The 26,748-nt window shown below is 49.0% G+C and overlaps 1 protein-coding gene and 1 long non-coding RNA gene across 8 annotated transcripts; one reads left to right on the top strand and one right to left on the bottom strand.

Annotated features, from left to right (window-relative positions):
* Window positions 1-1,159: 1,159 nt before the first annotated feature.
* On the bottom strand, window positions 1,160-26,733 carry LOC102973165 (uncharacterized). 7 transcript variants are annotated; one of them, XR_003682881.2, is made up of 8 exons: window positions 26,435-26,733; window positions 13,659-13,699; window positions 11,828-11,991; window positions 8,590-8,729; window positions 7,967-8,150; window positions 6,343-6,567; window positions 4,514-4,600; window positions 1,160-3,863 (listed from the first exon to the last, which is right to left on the bottom strand). It is a non-coding gene; the product is annotated as an uncharacterized lncRNA (long non-coding RNA). The 7 variants fall into 7 exon arrangements; XR_003682877.2 differs by lacking the exons at window positions 6,343-6,567; window positions 13,659-13,699 and adding an exon at window positions 24,632-24,680; XR_003682876.2 differs by lacking the exon at window positions 6,343-6,567.
* On the top strand, window positions 14,263-16,482 carry LOC112064834 (cytochrome c oxidase subunit 7C, mitochondrial-like). Its single transcript, XM_055090126.1, has one exon. The coding sequence runs from the start codon at window positions 14,381-14,383 to the stop codon at window positions 14,570-14,572; it is 192 nt and encodes a 63-aa protein (XP_054946101.1). The 5' UTR covers window positions 14,263-14,380; the 3' UTR covers window positions 14,573-16,482.
* Window positions 26,734-26,748: the final 15 nt, after the last annotated feature.

Genomic DNA, 26,748 nt, shown 5'->3' with positions numbered 1-26,748 from the left:
AGGGAGGCTAGGGCTTCCCTGGTGGCGCAGTGGTTGAGAGTCCGCCTGCCGATGCAGGGGGACACGGGTTCGTGCCCCGGTCCGGGAAGATCCCACATGCCGCGGAGCAACTAAGCCTGTGCGCCACAACTACTGAGCCCACGTGCCACAACTACTGAAGCCTGTGCGCCTAGAGCCCGTGCTCCACCAAGAGAGAAGCCACCACAGTGAGAAGCCGGCACACCGCAATGAAGAGTAGCCCCTGCTCGCCGCAACTAGAGAAAGCCCACGCGCAGCAACGAAGACCCAATGCGGCCAATAATAATAATAATAATAATAATAATAGTCACTGCTTCATAATGTTACCAGAGGAGCAAGAGAGCGTGTGGATGCAAAGCCCGGAGTGCAGGGCCCGGCCCTCAGCAAGCACCCTGTGAGCTTTGCTCAGGCTGCTGTTGGTTGTCTCTGGAGCCCCAGCACAGAGGAGGGTGCCCGGGAGGTGCTTTGCAATGCTTTGTGGAATAAATGACGGAGCGGCTGAGGATGCAGGGGACTGTGTCCTCCCCAGCTCTCGGCCTTGCTGACTTTGTTCCTGAAAGCCAGGTTGGACCAAGGGGTTGCATGATTCTCAAAATGTCCCCAGAGGCAAATGTGTGCCATCAGATCAATAAACGCAGGCTCTCCCAGCAACGCTTTATGACCAGATTGGCATTTTGAGCCAATTCCTCTGGATGCCAAGGGGAGCCATATTGGAGGAGGGGGCAAGAGTGTACGTAGGAGTGTATATAGGTGAACCATATGGGAGGCGGCTCTAAAAGGCCGAGGTTTTGAGAAATGAGGACAGCTTGGGTAGGGGTGGAGAGGTGAACGGGGAAAGGAGTAAACTGTTTGCTTCCAGGGCTGCCGAGCAGGTCGATGGACAGGACTTAGTGAGGCTTGGGTGAGGCTGGGAGGGGTCAGGGATGACACCTGGTTTCCGGCTAGCCTCACCAGACAGAAGGAGGTGCTATCCCTGAGGTGGGGGGGCCCTGGGGGAAATCAGCCTTGAGGGGAGGCTATCAAATTCAGCTTTGGACCAGTTGAATTTGATAAGCCACCAAGACATCCATTAGACCAGGTTTGAATCCCTGAGCACATACTGGCAGTATTGTCTGCACCAGCCTCCCTCACTCCTCTGAGCCTTGGTTTTTCTATCTGCAAAACAGAATACCTCACCAGGTGATTATAAGGACCCTATGTGGGAATACATGCACATTGCCCAACCCAGAGCCAGGCACCATGAGGAGAAAACTATGTGTCAGTATTATTCACTCTTGTCAGTTAGAAGCAACAGACACACAAGGCAAATTGGCTTAAACAGACAAATAATTTACTGTTCCTTTAACTAAAATCCAAGAACTAGATCTGAGATCCCCAGAGCTGCATGCAGAACTCAAGCATTGTCACAGGGGCTCCTTATCTCCCTCAGGCACCTTCCACGTGTGTTCACAGTGGTCACTAGCTCAGCAAATCCAGTGGCAAGAGTTGGGGCTCTTTTCCTATAGTTCTGGCAAAAAAAAAAAAAAAAAAGGCACAAGAATGATTCTGATTGGCCCAACTTGGTTATGTGCCCATCCCAGAGCCAATCACTGTGGCCAGGCTTGGGTCACATGATTTCCCCTGTGGCATGACTCCCCTGTCGGTGAAAAATAAAGCTGTGCAAGGAAAACCAGCAGACGTCCATCATGTTCTCTGTCTGTCCGGTGGGAGTTTCAGGATGGGAGGAGATGTGTGTGTAAAGTTTCTAGCACAATAGCCAAGACATGGAGTCAACTTAAATGTCCATTGACAGATGAATGGAGAAAGAAAATGTGGTACATGCAATGGCATATTCAGCCTTAAAAAGAAGGAAATTCTGAACTATGTGAACACATGGATGGACCTTGAGAACATTAGCTTAAGTGAAATAAGCCAGACACAGGACAAACACTCCATGATACCACTTATAGGAGAAATCTAAAATAGTCAAACTCGGAGAACCAGAGAATAGGATGGGGATTTCCAGGGGGTGGGAGGAGGGGGAAATGGGGAGATATCGGTCAAGGGGTACAAAGCTTCAGGTCTGCAAGGTGACTAAGTTCTGGAGATCTAATGTACAGCACGATCATGATAGTTAACACTGTATTGTACACTTAAAATTTTACCAAGAGGGTAGATCTTATGTTAAATGCTCCTATCACAAGAAAAAATAATAGTAAAGAAGGTGGGAGGAAATTTTTGGAAGTGATGGATATATTTATGGCATAGATTGTGATGGTAGTTTCACAGGTGTATACTTATTTTTTATTTTTATTTTTAATTGAACTATAGTTGATTGACAATGTTGTGTTCATTACTGCTGTACCGCAAAGTGATTCAGTTATACATATGTATACATTCGTTTTAAAATATTTTCCATTATGGTTTATCACAGGATATTGAATATAGTTCCCTGTGCTATACTGCAGGACCTTGTTGTCTGTCCATTCTATATATAAAAGCTCACATCTGCTGACCCCAATCTTCCACTCCATCCCTCCCCCAACCCCCTCTCCCTTAGCAACCACCAGTCTGTTCTCCATGTCTCACGGTGTATAGTTATCTCCAAACTCAACAAGTTGTATACATTAAATATAGATAGCTTTTTGTATGTCAATCATACCTCAATAACGTGGTTTAAAAAATAAAAATAAAGTTTCTGGGGCAAAGTAGGAGCTCAGTTCACGGTGGCTGCTTGCATCAGGATTCTGGAGGTGAAACATCAGAATGGCCCTCCACGGTGCCTTTACCGTCTACATGTTTTAAAGTCCTTTACAAATGCAGCCTCTCCGCAACAACCCCACATCCAATGGCACCTACTTTTCCTCAACCCCCTTCAGCCTTTCACCAAGCTTAAGAGATGGCACACGAGAGGTCAGTCAGGGGAGGATTGAGGCATGTCCCAGCCCATGGCAGGGCACCATGCTGTCATCTTTGGTCAACCATGGACAGGCCGTGGGCATTTCTGTCGCTGACCCCAACCTGGAGACCCAGGGACTCCCTATTCCTCCAGGACCAGCGGGAAATTCCAGGACCTCTGGCATCCCCCCAACAGCCTGCACTCCAGAGAGAGGCAGACAAGATCAAGAGAACGGGTTTTGCACAGTTAGACAAAGACTTTGATGGTTCATAACATCAGGGAGAAAATTCCAATACCCCGGGGCAAGCTACGATGTAGATGTTCCTTTCAGCAACCTGCTTCTGATTGGAACTGCCCGGAGCCTCCCTGCCAATCAGCATGGGCGCTGAGAAATTGGAATTTTATAGCTTAGCAACGAGAAATCTGGAGGAACTCTGGAATTAATTTAAGGAAACTGGGAGGAAAAAAAAAAACAACGAAGAAGGAAGTTAGTAGCCAAATGATCAGACCGCCTGATTTTATTATTACCTTTGTGGCCAAGGCAAGTCATGAACATTTTTGGCATTAATTACAAGCAGAGAGGGAACCAGCCAGCCATCTTGTCTCAAACTCTGCGATAATGTTTTGTTTTTGTTTTGTTCTCCTGCACTGGTGCTGGGATGGGGATGTGAACAGAGCCAAGAAAGAACAGACAAAACAGGTACAATAATTAAAGAAAAACCACACCCAGTCTTGTCTGCCATAGCTCCCTCCAGGAGCCTTTTGGCCAGTGTTTCTCTGGAATCATCTTCTGTCATGTGACATCATGGATACCAGCCTGTCTGAAATGGGAACTGGAGGCCACGGCAGCTATAGAGGGTTTCTGCAATTTCAGATGGAGGCCCAGTCAGAGGTGATGATAGTGTTGGTTGGTCCATTCGATCACTGTTTATTGAGCGTCATTCATGGGTCACCGTTGAGTCAGGGGCTGTAAAACAGAAGTGAATATCACATACTGGTCCCTGCCCCCGTGGGTGGAGAGTCTAGCTGGGGCAGGGGGGGCCTAGATATTAATAATCAGTTAATTATATAAGGCATGAAACCCCAGTACTTCTGTGGGGACTTGGTGCCGGTTCTCACGTCCTAGAAAACATCCATTTAGATGCCTCGCTGTGAGACAGCGTGATCAACTCATCCCAGTTGGCCCAGGACTTCCCTGATTTAAGCACCTAAAGTTCCCAGTCCTGGGAAACCCCAGGATGACTGGTCACCCCACCCTGGGACAGGATGAACTGGGGAAATAAGCCTCCCTTACCACGTGGGGCTTCCCTGTACCTTCTCCCCAAGCAGCCTGGACACAGGTTAAGCAGCCAATTCAGCTTGTGTCTTGGAACAAGTTACTTGGCTTCTCGGGGCCACTGCTTCCTCATTTGCAAAATGGGGTTTGACCTGGAGAGCTTTTGGCCTCCTGGTAGTTCTGGTTTCCCAGCCCTGCTGCTGCATTTCAGAGCTTAATCAATGCAGAGGGCCGAGCAAAGAAGACAGCGCCATGCACCCACGGTGCAGCCGTGGGCAAGTTATCTCACCTCTAATGCCTAGTTTCCTCCTCCATAAAATCGTAGTGATAATAGTACTTACTTCATGGAAATATGAGCACTCAGTTAAGTGAAAATATTCTGTAGGTCTGGCAGAGCAGATAGTCAGTAGTTGGAAAGTGTGGATATCCTGGTTAATGAAAAGTGTGATTTAGAGTTATGATCTTTCATAAGTAGTGACTGCCAGTTTTCAAAAAAAATTTTTTTAAACATGTACTTTATCACAGTACACACTCTTAAGATTGCCTTTTACCTCCGGGTGTCTAGTTCCATAAGGTGGAGACTAGGTCCTTTTTGCCACTGTCCCCCCCATAATAAAGATTTGTTGAGTTCGTTGAGGTCACATCATGCCCATTTTACAGGTGAGAAAATTGAGACTCAGGGAGGTTAAAGGTCCTGCCATTAAGTGGAGAAATCAAAAATTGAACTTGGATCTGATTCAGGGTCCTGTCTCTCCACTAATTGGTCTCTACTTCCTCAGGGGGTGCGTAGGGAGAGCACAAGTGACAGCAAAGGGGTGCAAGGAGGCAGATCTGGTGGGGGTGGGTGGGACTGTGAAGATCTGACTAGGAATTCTCCGAAGGGAGCAGCCACGGTGGGCCGAGCACAACACCAGCAGCCTGGCCGGATCCTCATGTGGACAGGAACCTTTTGGATGCTGCTTTCTCACCTCACTGGTTGCCATGGAGACAGGAGAGGGTGTGCACACATGCATGCACTGAGATGTATCTCAAACCTGCTACCCAGGCTTGCCCAGAGATGTCAGCAGTGATGGGCAGGTCAAACCAATACACAAGTGCACACAAGAGTAGAGTACATGGTACCATAAACCCCAGCTATCCATCACCCAGCTTCAATAATCACCAACTCTCAGCCAACCTTGTTCTACCTATACCCCTTTCCCTCCTCCCTCATCCCAGATACTCAGATACTAAGCAAATTCCAGACATCAACCATTTCTTCTGCAAATATTTTCATTTATGACTCCAAAAAAAAAAGGATTTTTTTTTTACCACCATCACACCTCCTAAAACTAACAGTAATGCTTTAATATCAGCAAATATCCAGTGTTCAGAATTTTCTGGTTGTCTCATAACTGTTTTCTTTACAGTTAACATCAGGATTCATATAAGGTTCATACATTGTGACTGGTTGATACGCCTTTCTTAATCTGTGGGTTCTCCCTCCCTCCCTCTTTCTTCTCTTGCATTTATTTGTTGAGGAAACTGGGTTGGTTGTTCTGTAGAGTGTTCCGGTCTGGATTTTGCTTACTGCATCCCCGTGCTGGTGTTATACGTGTTCCTCTCCCCACTCTGTTTCTTGTAAGTCAGTAGTTAGATCTAGAAGTTCACTTAGATTCATGTTTGTTTTTTTGTGTTTGTATGACTACTTCCTAGTGGCTGTTCTGTATTTCTGTTTGAAGGCACATAATGTGTGGCTGTCCCTCTTCATGATGTTAGTAGCCATTGATGATCACTGTCTAGATCCATTAGAGGTTGAAAATGGTGGCTTACTAATTCTATCCTTCTGTCTTTGTTAGCTGGAATATGTCTATAAAGAAACTTCCCCTGATCAGCCATTTGGTTACTGTAAAGTATGGTTCATACCAGAAAGGATAAATGCTTTACTCTTTCCCCTGTATTTGACAGTTTTCAAAATCAGAAGTTCATCCCCGGGAGTTCCCCGGTGGCCTAGTGGTTAGGATTCCGGGCTTTCACTGCCATGGCCCGGGTTCAATCCCTGGTCTAGGAACTGAGATCCTGCAAGCCATGCTGTGTGGCCAAAAGGAAAGAAAAAAGAAAAAGTTGGTCCCAACATCCTCCAAAGATGACAAATGAGTTTATGTTTTTCTAAGTATCATTGTGAACTTACAGATTTGGACATACATAACACATTTCCATCCATTGCAGTTATTATTCTTATTGATGTTCAAAATGTCCCATCTTTGGCCAGTGGGAGCCTCTTCACGTTGTCTTCCTGCTTCCTTTTTGATATGTCCCCATAACAGCTTCTGAGCTACTTGGATGATAAGGTGTTCCAGGCTCATCTTGCATATTTCCCGCCTCAGACCTCAAATCAGCCCTATCTCCACAGAACCTGCAGAGAGCACTTCTAGTTGGAAGTGGTGTTTAGAGACCACAACATGGGTGCTGGGAATGCTCACTGTTAGTGAATTGCCCATTATCTCTAACCTTTTCAGTGGACAGGGGTAGGAAACACGTGCTTTATTTTGTAAGGCAAAATACTGATGCTTCCCATTCAAACTGCGGACTCCAGGTTTTTCACTTCATCTCTGTGATCTTACATCCGCATCTCCTTTCTTCCATGAGTGTGACAAAGCCTGTTTCTAAAAGCAGAGCTCCCCATTGTGTCTCCCACCGAGCAGGAAGCATATGAGAAAGCACTTAAGTCTTTCCCTCAGAAATGAACCTGAGGTCTCTGATGAGGAGGCTTAGAAGTAGCTCTGAGAGAAGCCCATGTCAGGATCCACAAGGGACCACATTCTCATGGCAGACGAACCAGCTCCTTCCACCATCCTGTGTGTGGATCCTCTCATCTAACTGCTCTTAATCCTGGCTGCACACTTGAGTCACATGGGGAATTATAAAAACCCCTCTCAATCACAATTAAGTCAGAATCTCTGGGCCTGGGACCCTAACATCGCTATTGTTTTGTAAAGCAGTCCAGGTAATTTTAATATGCAGCCAGGGTTTAGAACCACTACTCTAGTCCTTGCTTCTCAGCCAAAGGAAGAGAAGGAAATGAGGGGTATGGCAGATGCTGCCTTCAAAGCCCATTAGCTTGGGATTGAAACCTAGCACTGCCAGTTTCTACCTGTGAAACATCTGGAATGGCACTGAGCAGTAGAGCCTTCTGCAGTAATCAAAATGCTCTATATCTGCACCGTCCAGTGTGGTAGCCACTAGCCCCATGTGGTTATTAGTGCAACCTAGGAAGTGAATTTTTAGATTTAAAAAATTTTAACTAACTTACACAGAAATAGCCACAAGTGGCTAGTAGCTACCATCTGGGACAGTGCCACTCTGCAAAATTACTTAACATCTCTGTAAAATAAGGACAAATAAGAGTGACTTCCTTGGGCTGTTGTCAGGATTAGAGATAATGTATATTAAGTGCCTGGTGCACATAAGACATTCAATAAAATGCTGCTTATTTTCCTTATTAACATCAGCCTGTCACTCCTTAAAGAAAAAAAAAAAAAGCTTGCCTGGAAAATGAGTGTTCAAAAGCACCCCACCACAGAGACTAAAAATTCTGAGCTGTTCCAGAAAAACTCTCAGAAAATATTCCTTAATTGTAGAAGTTCAATTACAGCAGGAGGTTATCAGTTGCAAGGGCTGTATTTCATTACAGATCTAGCCACAGCTCAATAAATTAAGCAATCACTCAAAATAACATGTTGCTTTAATCCTCTCTTGGAACAAATTCAAGTTGCTTGGTTTTATATTAGCACAGCTCTCGAAAGGCAACTCACATTGGCCTCATTTCTGTTTTCTCAATTCATCAGCCCCTTTCTGGATAAATCTTTGCGTCTGCTGACTAGCAGGATGGAGGATTCCAAGCCGAGCAGACCTCCTTTTATCAAAACCGGAGTGTTTTCCATCCTCTGGCCTCGACACATTCCATGTTTCATACGCTGAAATTACTGGCAAGTTTATCTGCAGCAAACAGAGAAAGAGACCAAGAGGCAAGAGCCCAGTTCTGAAACACCTCTCAGCAGCCCAGTTCGGATGTGCAAAGCAAACGGTGGCGACTTTTCCACCCTCATCTTCTCTCTAGTGGTTTATCCTCTCACAGTAGAATTTCATTTCCCCTAGAAACTTGGCACTGGAGGTGTCAGCCCGGGAACATATTTGTTTGTGTAAATTAAAAGGAGAATATGTTTTGACCATATTTAAGTTCTGACCGCCCTAAAGAAATAAATACTGAGTTGCACAATGCATCTGCTACACGGTTCTGGCCCACCTCCCCAAACTCTGCCTTTGTTTATAAAACCCAAACGAGAACTGTGAATGGCTTAGCACCTCAGAAAGTCACAGGGACAACCTTGGAGGCCGTGTCCACCCTCACCCAGGTCCACATGGAAAGTCCACTTACCTGAGTTTGAGATTTGCTTCCTCCTGACATGCTGCATCCTTGCCAAGGTGGGCAAGGGTGTTGGAAACAGACACCCTCACTTGTGCATTGTAGATGGGTGTGTGAATGATGCCACCTTGGTGAAGGGCACTGGGCAATAGCTGTAGAAATTTAAAAATGCACATATCCTCTGACCTAGAAATTCCACTTCTAGGAATGTATCTGATGAGGATACTGGGACACAGGCCAGAGAGTATATATGTTACAACGGCAAAATCCTGGAGTTAACTGAAGTGCTGGCCAGTGGGGGACAGGTTAAGTATGGTGCATTGCTAGAAGTCATTAGAAAGATTGTGGTGGGTCAGAGGGCTGTCATGTCTTCAGGATATATTATAACGCCCAACCCCTCCAATTTTCTTTTTTTTTTTTTTAACATCTTTATTGGAGTATAATTGCTTTACAATGGTGTGTTAGTTTCTGCTTTACAACAAAATGAATCAGTTATACATATACATATATCCCCATATCTCCTCCCTCTTGCGTCTCCCTCCCTCCCACCCTCCCTATCCCACCCCTCTAGGTGGTCACAAAGCACCGAGCTGACCTCCCTGTGCTATGCGGCTGCTTCCCACTAGCTATCCACCCTACGTTTGGTAGTGTATGTGTCCATGCCACTCTCTCACTTTGCCCTCCAGTTTTCTTAATGTTAGGAGCCAAAAAAGTATATGCTCTCGAATATGGTTAGAAAATTTATGAAGATTATGCAGACTGCATACAGTGGTTACATTTAAAAAGTGAAAATGGAGTTAGAGAAAAAAATGCAAAGGGGCTCCTTTATTTCCCCTATTTTCTCTGACCAGGGCAATGTAATACAACAATAATACTCTTTTTCATTACATATGTGTCAGGCCAATGGAGTAGTGGTGGGAATCTTTGCCTTTCTGGTCTTTATGCCAATCATACACTGGACTGAATGGTGACCCCCAGAGAGAGAAAAGCTATGTCCACTTCTCTCCCAGAACCTTCACAGGTTTCCTTATATGGAAAAAGATGTGATTAAGTTAAGGGTCTTGAGAGGTGGAGTTTACCCTGGATTATTCGGATGGGCACTAAATGCAGTTACATGCATCCTTGTATGCGAGAAGCAGAGACAGACAGAGAGAAGAACGTAGGAAGATGGAAGCAGAGATTAGAGTGATGCAGCCACATGTCAAGGAACACTGGAGCCACCAGAAGCTGGAAGAGGCAAGGCATGGATTTTCCTCTGGAGCAACTGGGAGGAGTATAGCCCTGCCAGAGTTTGGACTTCTAGCCTCCAGAACTTTGAAATAATAAATTTCTATTGTTTTAAGCCACTCGGTTTGTAGTAATTTGTTATGGCTGCCCTAGGAAACTAATACATCACCTGACACCTGTAAAACACATGAAGTGCATAGGGAGAAAGAAATTTGGCAAGACCGTGGTTTTCGGTGAATTCATTCATTCCACAGATATTTATTGAGCATCTACTAGGTGCTGAGGATACAGCAGGGAACAAGTCAAAGATGGCTGCCCACCTGGAGCTGACATTTCAGTGAGAGAGAGTGGGAGAGAGAGAGGAGATAAAATAAATAGGACATGGAGAAAGACTGATGGTGGTGGAAGGGAACAAGAAAGAGAACAAGAAAGCATGGAAGAGGGGCAGGGGTCAAGAAAGGGACTGGGAGAATGCAGTTCCCAGGTGACACTGAAGTAGAGGCCTGAGGGGGTTGGGAGCACAAGCTGTGTGTCCACCTGAAGGAAGAGTATCTGGCGGAGGAAACAAGTATAGAACTTGACCCTCTGAGTGATCCATCTGTTGACCAGACTCAGTAGGAAGGAGTGACCCTTTCTCCCCTCCTCCTCCTTTCCCTCCCTCCCTCCCTCCCGCATTTGCTGCCCACCTGCTGTGTGCCAGCTGCTGGGGGAGCAAAGATGAGTGAGACGCGGGTCCCCAAGCTCAAGGTCATGGGGGGTAACAGTCATAAGTAAATCATTGCAAATATAATGTGGTGGGCATTGGAGCAGAGGCCACAGCAAGCTGCAGGCTCCATCCTTGGTGGAGAGGGGAGGTGGGTGCATTTTGGGAATGAGGTCGGGGAGAAGCGAGCAAGCAGGAAGAGGGCAGGAGTTGAAGTCCAAGAATAAGTGTTTAGCTCGGATTCAGTGGTAAATTAATTGGAGCGGGGGAGCATGGAGATGTCTGGGGAATCTCTCATTCCCAAGTACAGCAGGCAAACCTAGGGGAGAATGAGCTCTGAGGATAACCTACCCCTTTTAGATTCACACAGTCCATGAAGAGGGAAAAACAGTTCCCAAGTCCTGAATTGGGATGCTTTGGACCATACAGAAACCAGAGTTGATCTGATTGAGGAAGATGGGAGATTCATTACTCAGGTAGCTATGATGAAGAACGAAAGAGGCTGAGTTGCTCTTGGATCCAGGGACAGAACGCGGCGCCAGTCTCTCTCTCCTCCCCATACCCCCATCCCAATCCTCATTTCTCCCTTCCTCCATACTGGCCTCAGTCTCTGTGGTCACAGATAGCTCTGGATGCTGGAGAGGGGGTGGGAAAAGCAGCCTTCTCACCAGCTCTAGTTAGGGTAATCCTGGATTGGCCCTGCTTGGGTCACATGACCACACCTGGACCAATCACTGCAGCCCAGCTCAGAAGTGGGCTGCTGTGATTGGTCGTATTTGAGTCACATGTCTGTGTCTGGACCAATTACTATAGCTGAGGATTGGGTGCTGTAAGCGGCCATCTTTGGCTATATTCCCACTGGGCATCGTGTCTGTTAACAGAAGTGGGGGGAGAAAGTGCTGGCAGGTGAAAAACCAAAAATAAAACCCTGAGCCATCTACCTCCTCTGGAGGCTTCTCCTGGCTGTGCTGCTTCCACACTCACTCTGCTGAGAATTGCCAAAATCCTGAGTTGGGCTTTGCTTTAAGATCCACTGTCTATAAACCCCAAAGCTGCCAGCCGAATTTACTCAGACCTGTTGTGTTTTTTTGCCGTTGTTATATTATTTTAATCAAATGTAGAATGTTTTCTTCCTCTTTGGTTTAGGATTGCATCTCCTGCCCCTAAGGGTAGGAACTGTGTCTGTCTTGTTGACTATATTGCTTATGCCCGGTACTCAGTGTCTTATGTATAAGTCCTCAAATAATTGAACGAATGAATGAAGGTTCACTCATTCATTGAACATGCCACAGAGAACAGGAGGTGCTGCAAGGTCCTTACCTGCTCTCTTCAGTGAGTCCCTCTCTTCCACTCTCTCCCTCCTTCTCAGGCGTGTTGCGTTCCCCTTCATGACAAGGTTCCGTTAGTATAAGCACATCCTTGCAGTGTCATCCCAACACAAACTGCAGGCTCTGAACCTCTAGGTGAATTCTTGGGTTGAGAGTCTAGATAAGCACGAGAAATAAGGTTCATTTGCTTGGTGGAGGCTATCCTTTGAGAAGGATAATGGAGCTCTGTCTGAGCTGGGAGGGACTGGGTGCCATGACGGTTGCCAGTGTCTGCCACGGCCACCTGCCTCTAATGGGTATCCCTGCTGCTGCTCTGGATTGTTTGCTCGCCAGCAGGCCTCTGTCCTGCAGCCCTGTCATTTGCTGTGATATCACGGTACACTCAGAGTCCAGGACAAAATGGTGTGGCCAAATAAAACCGCCACAGTTTCTTAGGGAAGAAGGCTTAAGACACATGGCTATTTTTTTAAAGTACTTATAACCCACATGTCAGCTGGGGTCATCTTATTTTTGGAGATTCCAATGGAACGGACTTAAATGCTGTCCCACGTGCCATGAGAGACCCAACTCTCCTTTCCAGAGATTGGGGGTGAGGGATGCTTGTGTCTCTCCTAGGCACCCAAAGCTCAAAATTCCTGCAGCCAATGAATCAGTTCTCAGTTCTGCTTGGGCGCCCTTTTGCTGGCCTCATGGGCACATGACTTGTGCTGTTGTACAGGGTCTATGTTAAGTTTGATGTTTTACTGTTGTTATCTTGAACTTCTTAGTAATTTCTGAACAAAGGGCTCCACATTTTCATCTTGCAAATCCTGTAGCTAGACTTGCTTCACTCAGGAGCATTCCTTTCCCACCCCACGCTGACTCACTCTAGACTATGCCCCAATTCCTCCACTGTCCCCAAATTCCATCCACACAAGGATACGGGTATAGGAGACTTGGCCTGAAGGTTTGGGATGAAAGGAAACGTTGACCTCTCAGCCAAGTTAACGGCATAAAGTGCAGTGTATGAACTGGCTTCAAACTACTCAGTGGGAAACAATGGTGGAGGAGGGAAGGCAGGTGAAACAAGACTGGCAAAAGGTTGATCGTTGTTGAACCTGGATGATGGGTACAGGGTGCTTTCTCATTTTCAGTATGGTAGGAAACTTCCATAATACAAAGTTGAAAAAGGCACTATATGATGTGCCTCCGGCAGGTCCTCAAAATGTTAAAATGGAGTTGCCATATGACCCAGCCATGCTACTCTAGATATATTACTCCAAAGAAATGAAAACATACGTCCACACAAAAACACATGAATATTCATAGCTGAATTATGCATAACTGCCAAATGTCTATCAACTGACAACTGGATAAATAAAATATGGATATTATTTGTCATGAAAAGGAATGAAGTTCTGATATGGGCTACAGCATGGATGAACCTTTATAAAAAATTTTTTTTAATTTATTTATTTTTGGCTGCATTGGGTCTTTGTTGCTGAGCATGGGCTTTCTCTAGTTGTGGCGAGCGGGGGCTACTCTTCCTTGCGGTGGCTTCTCTTGTTGCGGATCACGGGCTCTAGGCACGTGAGCTTCAGTAGTTGTGATGCGTGGGCTCAGTAGTTGTGGCTCGCTGGCTCTAGAGCGCAAGCTCAGTAGCTGTGGTGACAGGCTTAGTTGCTCCGCAGCGCGTGGGATCTTCCAGTACCAGGGCTCAAACCCATGTCCCCTGCATTGTCAGGCAGATTCTTAACCACTGTGCCGTCAGGAAAGCCCAGCATGGATGAAGCTTGAGGACACAAATGCTGAGTGAAAGAAGCCAGTAACAAAGGATCACATACTGTATGATTCCATTGGTAGGAAATATGCAGAACGGGCAAATCTACAGAGACAGAAAGTAGATTAGTGATTGTTTAGGGGTGGGGACTGGGGGAGGGACTGGAAGATTGGGGTGGGGGGGTGACTGTTAAAGGGTATGGGGGTTTCTTTCTGAGGGGATAGAACTGTTTTAAAATTGATTGTGATGATGGTCGCACAACTCTGTGAATATACTCAAAGCCATTGAGCTGTGCCCTTGAAATGGGTGAATTACATGGTAAATGAATATCTCAATAAAACTGTTGGGGGAGAAAGTCATGTCCTCCCCCCTGACCCCCTTCTCCTGCCAGGAATCCTTAGGCTCCAGCCTCCTGCCTTTGGGAAATCTCTCTCTCCTCCACCCTCTCTCTGCATGTGTGTGCGTGTGCACACACACACACAAACACACACACACAACTTTCCATCACCCCTTCCCGTTACCTTCTTCTGCCTTAAGACATTTTTCACTCTATTGCCATTCCCACCAACTACAGAGAAGTGCCTTCCCCAAAGAGAAGTTCCTTCCACAGCCAAAGTGCCCCATAGAGGTATTTTCCTAAACGCTTTGCTCTTTAAAAGTTACTCACTTCCCTTTTGGTCCTTGCACACAGGGGAACAAGGTCGTGAGGAAAGGAGCACGAGGTGTGCTGCCTCCATTTCTTCTGCGTTCGGTTTCTGCGCTTTTCGCAGGGCTTCCAACAGCGCTATGTTGGGACAAAGCATCCGGAGGTTCACAACCTCTGTGGTCCGTAGGAGCCACTGTGCGGAGGGTCCAGGGAAGAATTTACCATTTTCAGTGGAAAACAAGTGGTGGTTACTAGCTATGGTGACTTTGTACTTTGGGTCTGGATTTGCTGCACCTTTCTATATAGAAAGACACCAACTGCTTAAAAAGTAATCCACGAGACAGATACGAAGAACATTTTAAGTGTGCAGTCTCTTTGAAGAAAGGATCAAACACTTGAACTCAGCATCCTAGATATGTTTGTAAATAAACTTATGGCATAAAAAAGTTACTCACTTGACAGCTATTAAAATTACGATTTTAAAGTCCCGTGGTGATCTAGCATGGCAGTCACTAACAAGTCCTAGTAGTTGTAAATTCCAAGAGCTTCATAATCCCAAGGAAAAGAGGGGCCAACTCAGCTTCTCCCAAGCCCCACTGGTCTCTGTTCTGAAACGTAACTCAGTCACCTCACAGGTGGGGAGAGAGGGTGAGGAAGATCGTTGCCAGGGCCAGGTTCTTGCAGGTTTTGGGGTCTGGAACAGGGTGGGCAAACTATAGCCTGTGGGCCAAAATCAGCCCACTTCCTGATTTTGTAGATAAAGTTTTATTGGAACACACAGCCACATCCATTCGTTTACTTAATGTCTCTGGTTGGCTTCTTGTTACAACAGCAGAGTGGAGTAGCTGTGACAGGGACTGTATGGTCTGCAAAGTCTAAAAATATTTAGTATCTGGCCCTTTCCAGAAAAGGTTTGCTGACCCGACATGGAAGATCCAGGCTTGAACTCCAGCTCATCACATGCTGGGTGTGTGACCTCGGACAAGTCAGTTCCTCTCTTTAAGCTTGTTTCCTCATCAGGAAACCAGAGGCAGTAACAGTGCCTCCCTTATAAGTTGCTTGTGCAATGAAAATGACTTCATACGTGTAAAGTGCTTACTTCATATAAAACACTCAATATATGTTGTGGTTACGATGTTATTTAGAAAATAAGGGCAGTAACTCCTACTTCGTATGGTAATTATGTGAAGTGATGGAGATCGAGCCTGTGAAAACAGTTGGCCAAAAACACGTTTCTTATTGTTATAAATATCTTAAAGGCTCTTGAGAGAATTCTTTGCTTCTTAGTAAAGCTAAGTTAAGTTTTTTGGGGGGGCAAATTTGGAACTGTGAGAGTGTAGAAAAACTCTAATTTCAGAGGAAAAGAGGACCCTTAACCCCCAAATCCAAACTCTCTCATTTAGCAGTCCAGGAAACTGTACCCCGTGATCCTCAGCTGGGACTTGAACCTGCCCAGAACTCAGGTCCTCTTTTGGCTGAGCTCGGCATCTTCCCCAATAACAGGTGCTCAGGAATCCAGGCCTGCATGTCTTTAAACACTTGTGTTGCCTCTGAGGTCCCCACCAGAACCTGTTTAAACAGTAATCTGCTATAAGGTATTGACATGCAGGTTTGCGGCCTGGGTTTGCAGCCAGGGGAGGGAAGAGACCTGTCTCCACACCCTTAAGGGGATTGTCCAGAAGCCAGCTGAGGGTAGCCACCATTGATGACCTGATATCCGGGATGGTGTTATTTAAATTGGGTTTAGTTCCGGAGATACGGCAGCCTCCCATTCATTCGCTTTGTTTCACAGTGATTTACTGAGCAGCTAATACATGCCAGGCCCTAGGGATATAGCAATGAATGATTCACCCCCTGCCCTTGGCAACTGCCCCCCTTCCTTCTGATGGGGGCGACAATCAAATAGGCATCTGGGCAATTTGGCCCCATAATAAGTCCTGTATTCTCCCCAGGATTTCAGTCCCACACTAAATACTGTACCAATGAATTGGAAAACCACTCTGGGCCAGCTGTATGATAGATGGATGGTAGGAGTTAAGAGTGCCAGCTTTGGAGTAAGTCAGATCTGGGCAGGACTGGCTCTGTAATTTGCTAAATGAAAACGTGGGCACCTTGTTCGAAAATTATTCAAAATTTCAGGATGACAACAGCAGAGCACTGAACTATGCAGGGCCCACACTGTGAAGCTGGCCCTGCACCTGGGGTCAAACTGCTTTCCAGCTGGGTACCATTGGACACATCTCTTCACCTGTCTGAGCCTCCATTTCCTCATGTGAACAAAGAGGTGCTAAGGCCAGTGTGAGGTCTGGTTGTGGCTAGTAAGTGAGATGAGGCAGGTACAGCGCTGAGCAGGGAGGGCAGGCTCAGCAATATCACTGGTGTTCTCAGCCTGCAGTGACGGCTGCATTTCATCCTATGAGAAGAGCACACATTTATGATTCTTAGATAATAGCTAAGACTTAGACAGCAGACGGTTGATGCCAGACACTGTCTTAAGTTCTTTACGGATGTTCATTTCATCCTCATTACAACCCTATCATGTAGAGATGGGGAAATTGAGGCCCAAAAAGGAGGGGGAACTTGCCTGTGATCTCACACCAGTCAGTGGAAAAATCAGATTCAAACATGGGACATCTGGTCCCTGGGTCTGTGCTCTCAACCGACTGCGTGTCCCAGGAGTCGAGACATCCCTGACACGCACACTTGCATACACACGCATGTATGCACGTACCTTCTCTGAGATGCTAGCACAAAGAGTACAATGTGGAATTGTCCCCATTAGATGGGATTCTTTCTCTCTTTTTAAAAAAATTATTTATTTATTTTTTGGCTGCATTGGGTCTTTGTTGCTGCAAGTGGGCTTTCTCTAGTTGAGGTGAGCGGGGGCTACTCTTCGTTGCGGTGCACAGGCTTCTCATTGCGGTGGCTTCTCTCGTTGCGGAGCACGGGCTCTGGGTGCACAGGCTCTGTAGTTGTGGCACACAGGCTCAGTTGCCCTGCGGCACGTGGGATCTTCCCAGACCAGGGATTGAACCCCTGTCCCCTGCATTGGCAGGTGGATTCTTACCACTGTGCCACCAGGGAAGTCCCTTTTTCTCTCTACTTGCTCTTTTGTCTGTCCCCTGCGACTCAACTTGGAGCCCCATGAGGGCAGGCACTGTCTTGCTTCCTGCTGTACCTCTGGCACCTGGCACTGTGCTGAGCACACAGTAGGCCCTCAATAGACATGCACCAGTAAAGGCAGGTGGGAAGCAGGCATCCAGCCAGAGCGCTCTGATCCAGAATCAACAGCGGCAGTTCCCAGAACCTCAAGACTGCGGCCTTAAGAACTTGTTTGGGGGCAATCTCGTGGCTAGAGGAACCATTTCATCCCCTCCTGGCTTTTCTCACTTGGGGTCCTCTCACTGTGCAAGACAAGGGGGTGAGAGGCATTTAAGGGGTGCCCTAGGGCCCAACCCCCATCCTGGCAGGCAGCAGGGCGAGGGCACGGGTTGTGCTCTGGCAGCTGGGCCACAGCTGTCTGCCAGCCTCTCGGTGCCTGCCCCAGCTGGCCAGCTGGGCCCTGATGCCACCCCCCGCCCCATGACACAGCAGAAAGTGAAACCAGAGCCCGCCCCTGCTGGCTGGGACCCGGTGCTTGCTGTTTCCCCATCCCAGGGGGTGGGTGGGGAGCTGATGCCCAGGCCTGGCACCGGATGGCCTGTCCAAGGAATACCCTCCAGGCCAAGGGTGCCGCTGTGCCCCTGCCCATCCCAGGGCCTCCGGTGCCCACTGCCTTCTGAGCCGTGCCCTGTTTGTGAACCATCATAGCAGCTCAGTTGAGTCCCATTAAGCCCTGATCTTCACATTGCTCTGAGACGGGGGTTAAGTATTCTCCCCATTTCACTGAGAAAACTGAGGCTCAGAGAGGTGCCTCGGCCAGGAAGGAGGGTGCTGGGGCAGCAGGATCTTAAAATAAAAGACAAATCAGAGCTATGGGTGGGCATAGGGGCAGAGATCCAAGGGGTCTCACTGGTGTTGGCGAGCAGGGCAGGAGTTGGGGTGGGGGAGAAGACACGTGACCCCCAGGTTGTCACAGGTCGAGCCCCCTGCAGATTGGAATTGGCAACCTACCCCTCCCCACACCAACTCCACGGGTGCAGAAAATCCCTAAGACAAACAAGAATTCTTAAGAGGTGGACTATGGGGGATTCCCTGGTGGTCCAGTGGTTAGGACTCTGCGTCTCAATGCCGAGGGCTGGGTTCAATCCCTGGCCGGGGAACTAAGATCCCAAAAGCCATGCCACGCGGCCAAAAAGGAAAAAAAAAAAAAAAAAACTTTGAAACTTAACCTACCCCTCCCCACACCAACTCCACGGGTGCAGAAAATCCCTAAGACAAACAAGAATTCTTAAGAGGTGGACTATGGGGGATTCCCTGGCGGTCCAGTGGTTAGGACTCTGCGTCTCAATGCCGAGGGCTGGGTTCAACCCCTGGCCGGGGAACTAAGATCCCAAAAGCCATGCCACGCGGCCAAAAAGGAAAAAAAAAAAAAAAAAAGACTTTGAAACTTTAGAAAGTATCATCTTGAGTTCTGCCCCATCCTCAGGCCACCCGTACTCTCCTTTGCTTAATATTTTTCTTTCAAGCAACTCACCCTCTTTATCTTACATAAATTCATGTAAAAAAGAGCCCTTCTACCCCTACCCTAAACTGAAAGCCAACTGCTTGCCATAAGTAGAAATGTGCTGTACAAAGAAATACCTGTTAGAATAATTTACGTCTCTAGCCAGATACCACTTAAAATCATGTGCATATCAGACTTGGGAAACTTCTATTCCAAAACATAGGTTTCCTACGTGAGGAAATGGAGGCCCAGAGAGGTTGAGTCACTTGCCTGGGGGTCACACTGCGAAAGAGTCGCAGGGCTGGGGCTGCCTGATTCCATGATTCTAGAAACCTGTGCTTACTGCTTGGCTGTAGTCTCTGCTCCTGTCCAAGCTGTTTTAGCATATGAAGCGTGTATTAGTTAAGTATCAGCACTAACAGCTTCCATGTTTCATGCTTTGGCATCACCACTTTCAAAGCACCTTCTGAGCTTGACTATCACTTGAACTCATGATAACGCTCTAGGTACAGGTGAGAACCCTTTCAGAACAGAGCATGGGGTGTTGCCCCTCCCTTGCCAGAGAAGGAAACCGAGGCAGAGAGTGGGGAAGTGGTCTGACTCAGGGAGCTGGTGAGCCAATCAGGACTGTCCAGAGCCCCTGCCAAGGTGAGGATCCCAGAGGCTCTGCTGGAAGGCCCAGGCTGAATGTGAATCGCCTTGTCAAACAGGTAACACTTGTTTCTTCCCCACTTTCCCCACCTCCCCCGCCATGAACCCCCAGAGCAAACGCTGACAGCAGCCTCAGCTGCCCTGTTTCCCAAGGCTGATCTCCAACATTCGGCCGCTGGAGGGCAAAAAGCATGTTTAGGAACTGGTGTCTGCGGATGGCATCTTTTTATTTTCCATGGTGATCACCAGTTCTGAGCACTGTTGAGGGGAGCTCTACCAGGGACCAGAAGGGAAGGTTTGGGGGAACATCTTTGGCTCTTCTTTTAGTTGCTGGAGAAACTCAGCTGCCACAGCTGGCCCAGGGACCCCCGAGGAATACTGCAAGAGCAATAAGGATTTTTAGGGGCATTATGATAGCGGAATGGAAACACATCTGCCCCCAAAAGTCCCTCATTTTCCCTGCGGTAATGAACCAGCTGGGCAGGAAGTGGTGGCTCTCGGAACTCCAAGAGCCAAAACTAAAAAGGAAAAAATGTACAAAGTTAGAGCAAACTTTAAACAAGCCGACGCTTTCCTGGTGCACAGGCAGTGGCTCCACCCAGGCTCCCGAAAGGCTGATAATTGGCTAAATGTGTCTCCACACAGTGGCTTCAATATAGATGCGCCTCCTCTGTGCCCAGAAAATCAGGATCTGGAATCCCAGAGCAGGTGATGAGGATTAGTCCCTAAGGCCAGGTGACTCCCAAGAGCCAGTGCCATCTCCCCAAGACCCCGAATGATTATTCCAAACCCTCGTTAATAACCCAAGTGAATCACAGATCCTTCAATCCCTCCTTCCTCTGGAATGTGGGAAAGTTATCAACTTGGAAACCCGGATGAAAATATCTGGAAAGCAAGCAGCTGTTTCCAGGGCTGTATGAACAAGTGAAGGGCGAGAGCTTGGGTCGGGGAGACTGGCGGTTATCACTGATGGGGCCAAAGGGGGAAAATCACAGCTAAGGTCCAGGGTGCCGACTCTCAGGTCCAGCCACTAACGACTGAGGATTAAGGAGTCAAGGGCAGGGGCTCCCCAGGGCTTGTGGCCTTCAAGGTCTTTAGAGACAAGGCCCTCCCCCAAGCCAGCCGGCACCCCCACCCCGCCCGCCTTGAAAGGGTTAACACCTCTACCGCTGCTGACACCCGAGGAGGAGGCTGCTCACTCAGCAAGCTGGCATATCACACTGGGCCATCGCGGAAGAGAGGGGCTGAAAACAGCCTCTGTGAGTTCTGTGAATGGAAGCGGCCTTATCACCATCGGAGTGAAAAATGGGGCAAAAAGCCTTCCCAACACAGAACCCGCGACCTGGGCGCTCGCTGGCTCCTCGGCACCTGTCGCGTGGCCCCGGAGCTCTGGCAGGGACTCCGGGCATCTGTGGCGGTGAGCACCCGGCCACCTCAGCCAGACCTGCGAGGGGGCGATTCTACACTTGCCATGTGACAGCCGGCAACCGGGCCTAGATCTCGCCTTTCAAGCAGCACCTAAAATATTCTCCGGGTGAACCTGGGGCTAAATATGGCCTGGCCTACGAGTGCCTGGTCTGGACCTTTTAATGCCACTCAAAGATACAATCAGGAACCCATGGGGCCTTTTGGTGGCCTGGAGTCCAGTTACTGAGGCCAAACGGGAGGCCCGTGGGCTTGGCTGACTCTGGGCTGGGTGCAACTTCCCCCAGAGGATGCGTCCCGGTGCCAAGGCTGAGCAGGCTTCTTTCCTGCATGTTTTATTCTGGAATGGCCAAATGGTTCTCTCTCTGCCGGCCCCCAGGGTGGCTTAGATGTAGGTCCCCTCATCCACCTCCCTGGCCTTCCCTCCAGGCCATCTGATGGCCTGCCAAAGCCTTCTCCCCACTTCCAGGCTGCAGCCCTGCCCCCCTGGCCCGGGTTTTCCTTGCACCCTGATTGAAAGAAGAGGACTCAGCTCCCCAGGTGGATGGGAGGCTGCTGGCTGGAGAAGGCAGGCGAAAACACACACACACACACACACACACACACACACACACACACACACACACACACCTGCAGGGGGTAGATTGCACGGTAGCTTAGATGTGTCCCCGCTCTGTGGCTGGCCCCGTGCCACCATACCACATACCACACATCACACACACACCACGCACCACATACACCACACACACACACACACACCCCCCTGCAGGGGGTAGATTGCACGGTAGCTTAGATGTGTCCCCGCTCTGTGGCTGGCCCCGTGCCACACCCCCTCGGCCCACCCCAAACGGCAGGATCGCAGCCCTGTTGCTGGAGGGCAGAGAGAGCTTCAGCGGGGCTGCAAAAGCACAGCTCTGCTCTGGAACCTGCTAGCCTGGTCTTGGCAAAGTTGGGTTCTGCCCTCACCGGAGGCCACGTGGTAACCGGGACAGTCAAGAGTCTCTGGGGAGGCTGCTCTCGGGAGCCTAACACCCCCTCCAACCCCGCTCCCTGCTTTTAGCCAAGAAATGCTGCGGGCCCCGAGGGCCCCAGGAGGAGAGACCCCAACCCCCAGCCCCAGCACCTGTCTGGGGCTTGTTTGGGCTCTGGTGGTGGCTCCAAGGCCACGTTCAGGCCTAGGCTGGCAGCGGTCCAGGCTGTTTTGGGCAGAGATGCCAACAGACCCGGGCACCGATCTCACGCATGATTCCAACAAGACAGCCTGGTTTTCTGCACGTCTCTCAGAAAACTTTCACACCACCCTGCACAGCTACCTTACGGCTCCTTTCCCGGCCTGGGCCAAATCCTCTAGCAAAGGCCACATCTGCCTCCCTCTTCCCAGTCCCTTTTGACAATGGCTTTCTTGGGACACCAACATCAGTTTTCATTTTCTAGGTGTGCTTCCCTTACATGCTAGTGGTGCAGCCTTTCCGGAGACACTGAGAAAGGAGTTTGCTTTGTGGTTCCTTCAACTTGAATGTTTTATATAAGGAAGATGATGTAAAATCGGTAACTTGAAAGCTTTGTAAATATCTGCACACGCCCCCCCCCCCACCCTACAATGGAGGACGCTGGGAAAGCAGCCTCTGAGGACTGGGTGCTTTGGAAAGAGACCCCGAGGAGGCGTGGGGGACTTGGGGTGACAGGGACCCCGAAGTCCCCTCCTTCCAAACTCTCTTCAACATGTACCCTTTTGCCTGAAAAGTCTGCATGGCTACTAGGCCTAAAGTCTGTGATCGTTTTATATCAATTTCACGACAGTGTTTCTCTTCAGCGTTTACTTTTACCTTGTTCCAAATGTGAGAAGCAAAAAGGACTTTACATTTTCCCAAGTTTGGGATGCTGGGCAAGAAAGAAAATGGATTATTTTGTTTGGGTGTGCTCTTTCTGGCAAGTGGTTCTAAGGACCAAGTCTGCCTTCACTTTCATCAGACCCATTTCTATCCTCATGACTAAAATAGCCATATTTACAATATCACAATTACAAGAGGCTGAGCTGCTCTTCTATAAGGTAGTTGTAAGTTTATCTGGCAAGAATCTTCTTTCTGCTCTTAATATAAGTGGGTGGGAGGCTGGGAAGCAAGAAATAGAGGGAGTGCTCCCTTAGGGACTTTTCCAACTTTCATTGGTTTGGTTCAGAAACGCATGTTTTATTTTTAAGGAAGTAGGAGTTTCATTGCAGCCCCTCTGCTAAATATTTTACCCCCCCAGCTATTCCATATTCTTTCTGTTGAAACATTTTTTTTCCCTGTGAGAGTCGGCTATGGCTTGTGTATTGCTAAGACCGACATTCAAATTTGCTTTTTTTTTTTTCTTTCGAAATCCATCCACACTTCCTTGGAGGGAAGAGTAGCAACTGCTTCGTGAAATTTCACACAGTGGGGCAAAAGGAGAAAAGCCAAAATGTATTTAGCAGTTCCACAGCTGAGCTTTTTTTTTTTCTTATTGGTCAGGGTCGGGGTGGGGGGTGGGGGAGAGCAGTGGTCAGAATATGAAAAGAAGCTGTGATTCTTTGCTGAATTAGTGACCACTTCTCACTGCAAAGTACTGACTTACAATCTCTTCACCATACTAGTCTGCCTGTTTCCAGACTCGGGCAGGGGGAGTTTGCGAAATGTATTCATAATTACATGCACCCTTGCAGAGGGCCGAGTGTAAGCAGGGGCTGTGCTGTTTCGAATGCTCGAATTAAAGCAGCCCCCGGTTCATTCAGCACTAAATTCTTATTTTCCACACTTGACAATTCAGCAATTTTAACATGCTGCTTCATCGCCACGATTATAGATAGCTCAGTATCTTGGTGCGACATTTGGTGTTCCAGTCTCGTTAATTCACGTAAAACACCCTATTTGTAGAAGTATCATTAGAGGCTAATTTGGTGAGATGTCCTTATTTAGCAAAGCAAATAGGACCTGACAGTCAGCTCTCTGGCGCTATGATGGGGGTGACGATTCAGCAATTCACAACGTGACAATTTCCCATCGCCCAGCCACGCTGGGATTGTGGACTCCTGAAAATTGTGCTGTTTCATCGTGTCCCATAACAAAGGAAAAGAACTCTGAAAAGTAAAGAACTGTTTTTTGCCAAGGCCCCGGGAACGCGAATGTCACCAGTGTGTCTATGTGCCATGTCTATTCAACACGAATCTTCTATAAGGGACTTGGTGTTCCAGAGTTTTTCAGGTACAGCTCACTTTTCTCTATGCCCTGCCGTGAACACTTGATTGAAATCCAGGTTTGCAAATAAATAAACTTAAGGTATGTGGATCTCTATATAGTTTACAAGTGGAGGGTAGGGGTGTGTGTGGGGGTGTGTGTGTGTGTGTGTGGTAAATTAACAGAACTTAATAAGGTTAATGGGAGGGGCATTTGTACCCCCACCACCCTTGCCTTAGAGAATTCCCTGACAACAGATTATCCAGCGTTTCTTATAAAATGACTAAGATCAGCGTAGCAAAGAATTGCAAAGAAATACTGCGATTCCACGTGGGAGCAAGCAAGCAAATCTAATGTAACTGCAATTCACGATGTCAGTGATGTTTGATTTTTGAGGGTGTCAAATGGTTTGACACAACCCATGTGTCACTCATTCCCTTAAAATCCTGTTTAAAACATCTCACTAAACCACTGAGGGTGGGGTGGGGTGGGGGAGTACTTTTGCCTTCTCATACCTTCTTGGCCTCCCAAAGAAAGGTCCTTGAAAACAGCAGCTTCAACAGACTGAGAACACATACACACACATATATAAGACTATCCCCCAGACGGCTTTTCAGTTTTACCAAAAGAAGCAAACCTCCCCCCTTTCCTCCGACCGACCTTCGGAGTGCAGCTAGCTCTCTGCCCCCTCCCTCCAGGGACTGCTGGGGCCTGAATCCCTCGCCGTTTATAATGACCCCAAAAGCGGGACTTTGTGGGCCAGTTGGATAAAACATAAACTCATCTCGCCCTCAAAACCCCGATTCTGGGACCACAGCCTCCAAAACCTCCTTTCTCCAGAAGGGTGTCCCCCTTCTCAGCTCACAGCACTGGGGCAGGCTGCCTTTGAGGCAGGATTTTGGAGAATCCTGGATAATTAAAGGAATCATTACTGCGTTTTCCTACAGGAATGATGGGATGACAGTTCATCTCATCCAAAAGCCAGGGTTGCATGGTGGGGACGGAGGGCGTATTTGCCTGCCCCATGGGGGTATCTTTTCCCTCCCTTGCCCCCAGACCCATAGCTGGGCCTGACATCGTCCCAGGGAAGACGCTGAGCGTCCAAAATGGCCCTTAGGGGAGCGCAAAAGGAGTGCCTGGGGGGGGGGGCCCTCCTGCAGTGCCCCACCCCCACCCCTTCCCAAATCCAGCTAAAGTTTAGTTATTTGTGCCCTTAATTGTCTTATGAAAGTCAAATTTGCAGCTTGCCCAGACTGGAGGAAGTGATTTCCATCTTAATAGCTCAATTAGCCTCTGGGTTCTGGAAAGGCCACCCCGATACACACACCTTTTCTCCCATTTTAAACCCCCTCCCTTTTTCACAACTTCTCCTAAAAATAAATTATAAATATGGATGTGTCCTCAGAGGATCTGAGCGGCACATTCCAACGCTCCCCACGGTGGGGCTTGGAAGCAGGAGAAACCAGAAACGCCGCTCCCCCCCAGCCCCAAATCAAAAATGCCTTTTCCTTTTTTTCTCCTAACTTTTGCCAGAGCAACTTGGTGTGGTCTCGGGCCCTGACACCCCGATCCGCACCCCGGAACCTAGTTTTTTTTTTTTGTTTTTTTTTTTTAACTCCTGTCCAGCGAAAGCTACAGCCAACGTGCTATGGCCGCCTACTCCTCGGAGGGAGGGGGCAGCCAACTTTACTTCGGGGAGGTGGTAACTCTCTGGGGACTATGCTCCCGGCTTTTCCGGACGTCCCCAGGGCCCGGCCCCCGGAGGCTGGCGCTGGCCCCCCTGCCCGTGCCAGCGCGGCCCCGGGCGCACGTGGAGTGACGACGAGGTGCGGCGGGCGCGGACGCGCGAGCAGGGCGGCCTGCTCTCCGCGCGGCACTGATATCGGGGTCACGCAGCGAGTCAGTTTCCCGAACCGGCTTTCCGGGGTGGGGGCGGGGTGGTAGGCTTTCAACCCGCCTCGTTAATTTCCAAGCCCCGGCATTAGGGAGGTGGGGGGCTGCCTCGCCCCCATCCCACCTCCACGCCTAACACGCCCCTCTCGGGAGCCAGGGAGGGGTGGGGGGGGGAGGGAGCCCAGCCCCGCTGCCTCGGGGGGCGGCAGCGGCGGCGGCTTCACTCCCAGGCAAGCGTCTAGCGCCGGGTCCCAGGAGAGCCGCGCGTTTCCCCCCCGCCGCCACCTCCCTCCCGGCTCGTGTCGCCACCCAGCCCCCAGGCAGCCACCCCGCACCCCCTTCTGTCCCGGGGGCCTGGACACCCACCTGCCGCGGCCCCCGGGCCCGGGGGAGGGGTGCCGTGCAGGAAAAAGGGGGAGACTCACCGCCGCTGCCTCCTCCGGGGGTGCAGGGGCCCCCCCGGGGCTGCGCCTTCCAGGGCTCCCGGGAGGCGTGCGTGGGGTGGGGGGCGCCCCGCGGGCCCTGCAGCCTCCTCCTCGATTGGAGCCCAGCCTCAAATCCTTCACCGTGGGTGGGGGGGTACTTCCAGAAAAAAATCCTCCCCTTACCCAGATCAGATCCAAGTGATGGGCAGGGGGCATATAAAAGCCTTTTCTGCCGAGAGCGCGGAGCCGACGGGGCTGCACCCGGCCTCCACGGTCCGCTGCCGCCACAAAGCCGCGCCCCCGGCCCGGCCCCC

Source organism: Physeter macrocephalus, chromosome 14, assembly GCF_002837175.3.
Source record: "Physeter macrocephalus isolate SW-GA chromosome 14, ASM283717v5, whole genome shotgun sequence".
Lineage (NCBI taxonomy): Eukaryota > Metazoa > Chordata > Mammalia > Artiodactyla > Physeteridae > Physeter > Physeter macrocephalus.
The sequence above is the reverse complement of the archived record's forward strand: the minus strand, read 5'-3'. Positions and strand labels throughout refer to the sequence as shown.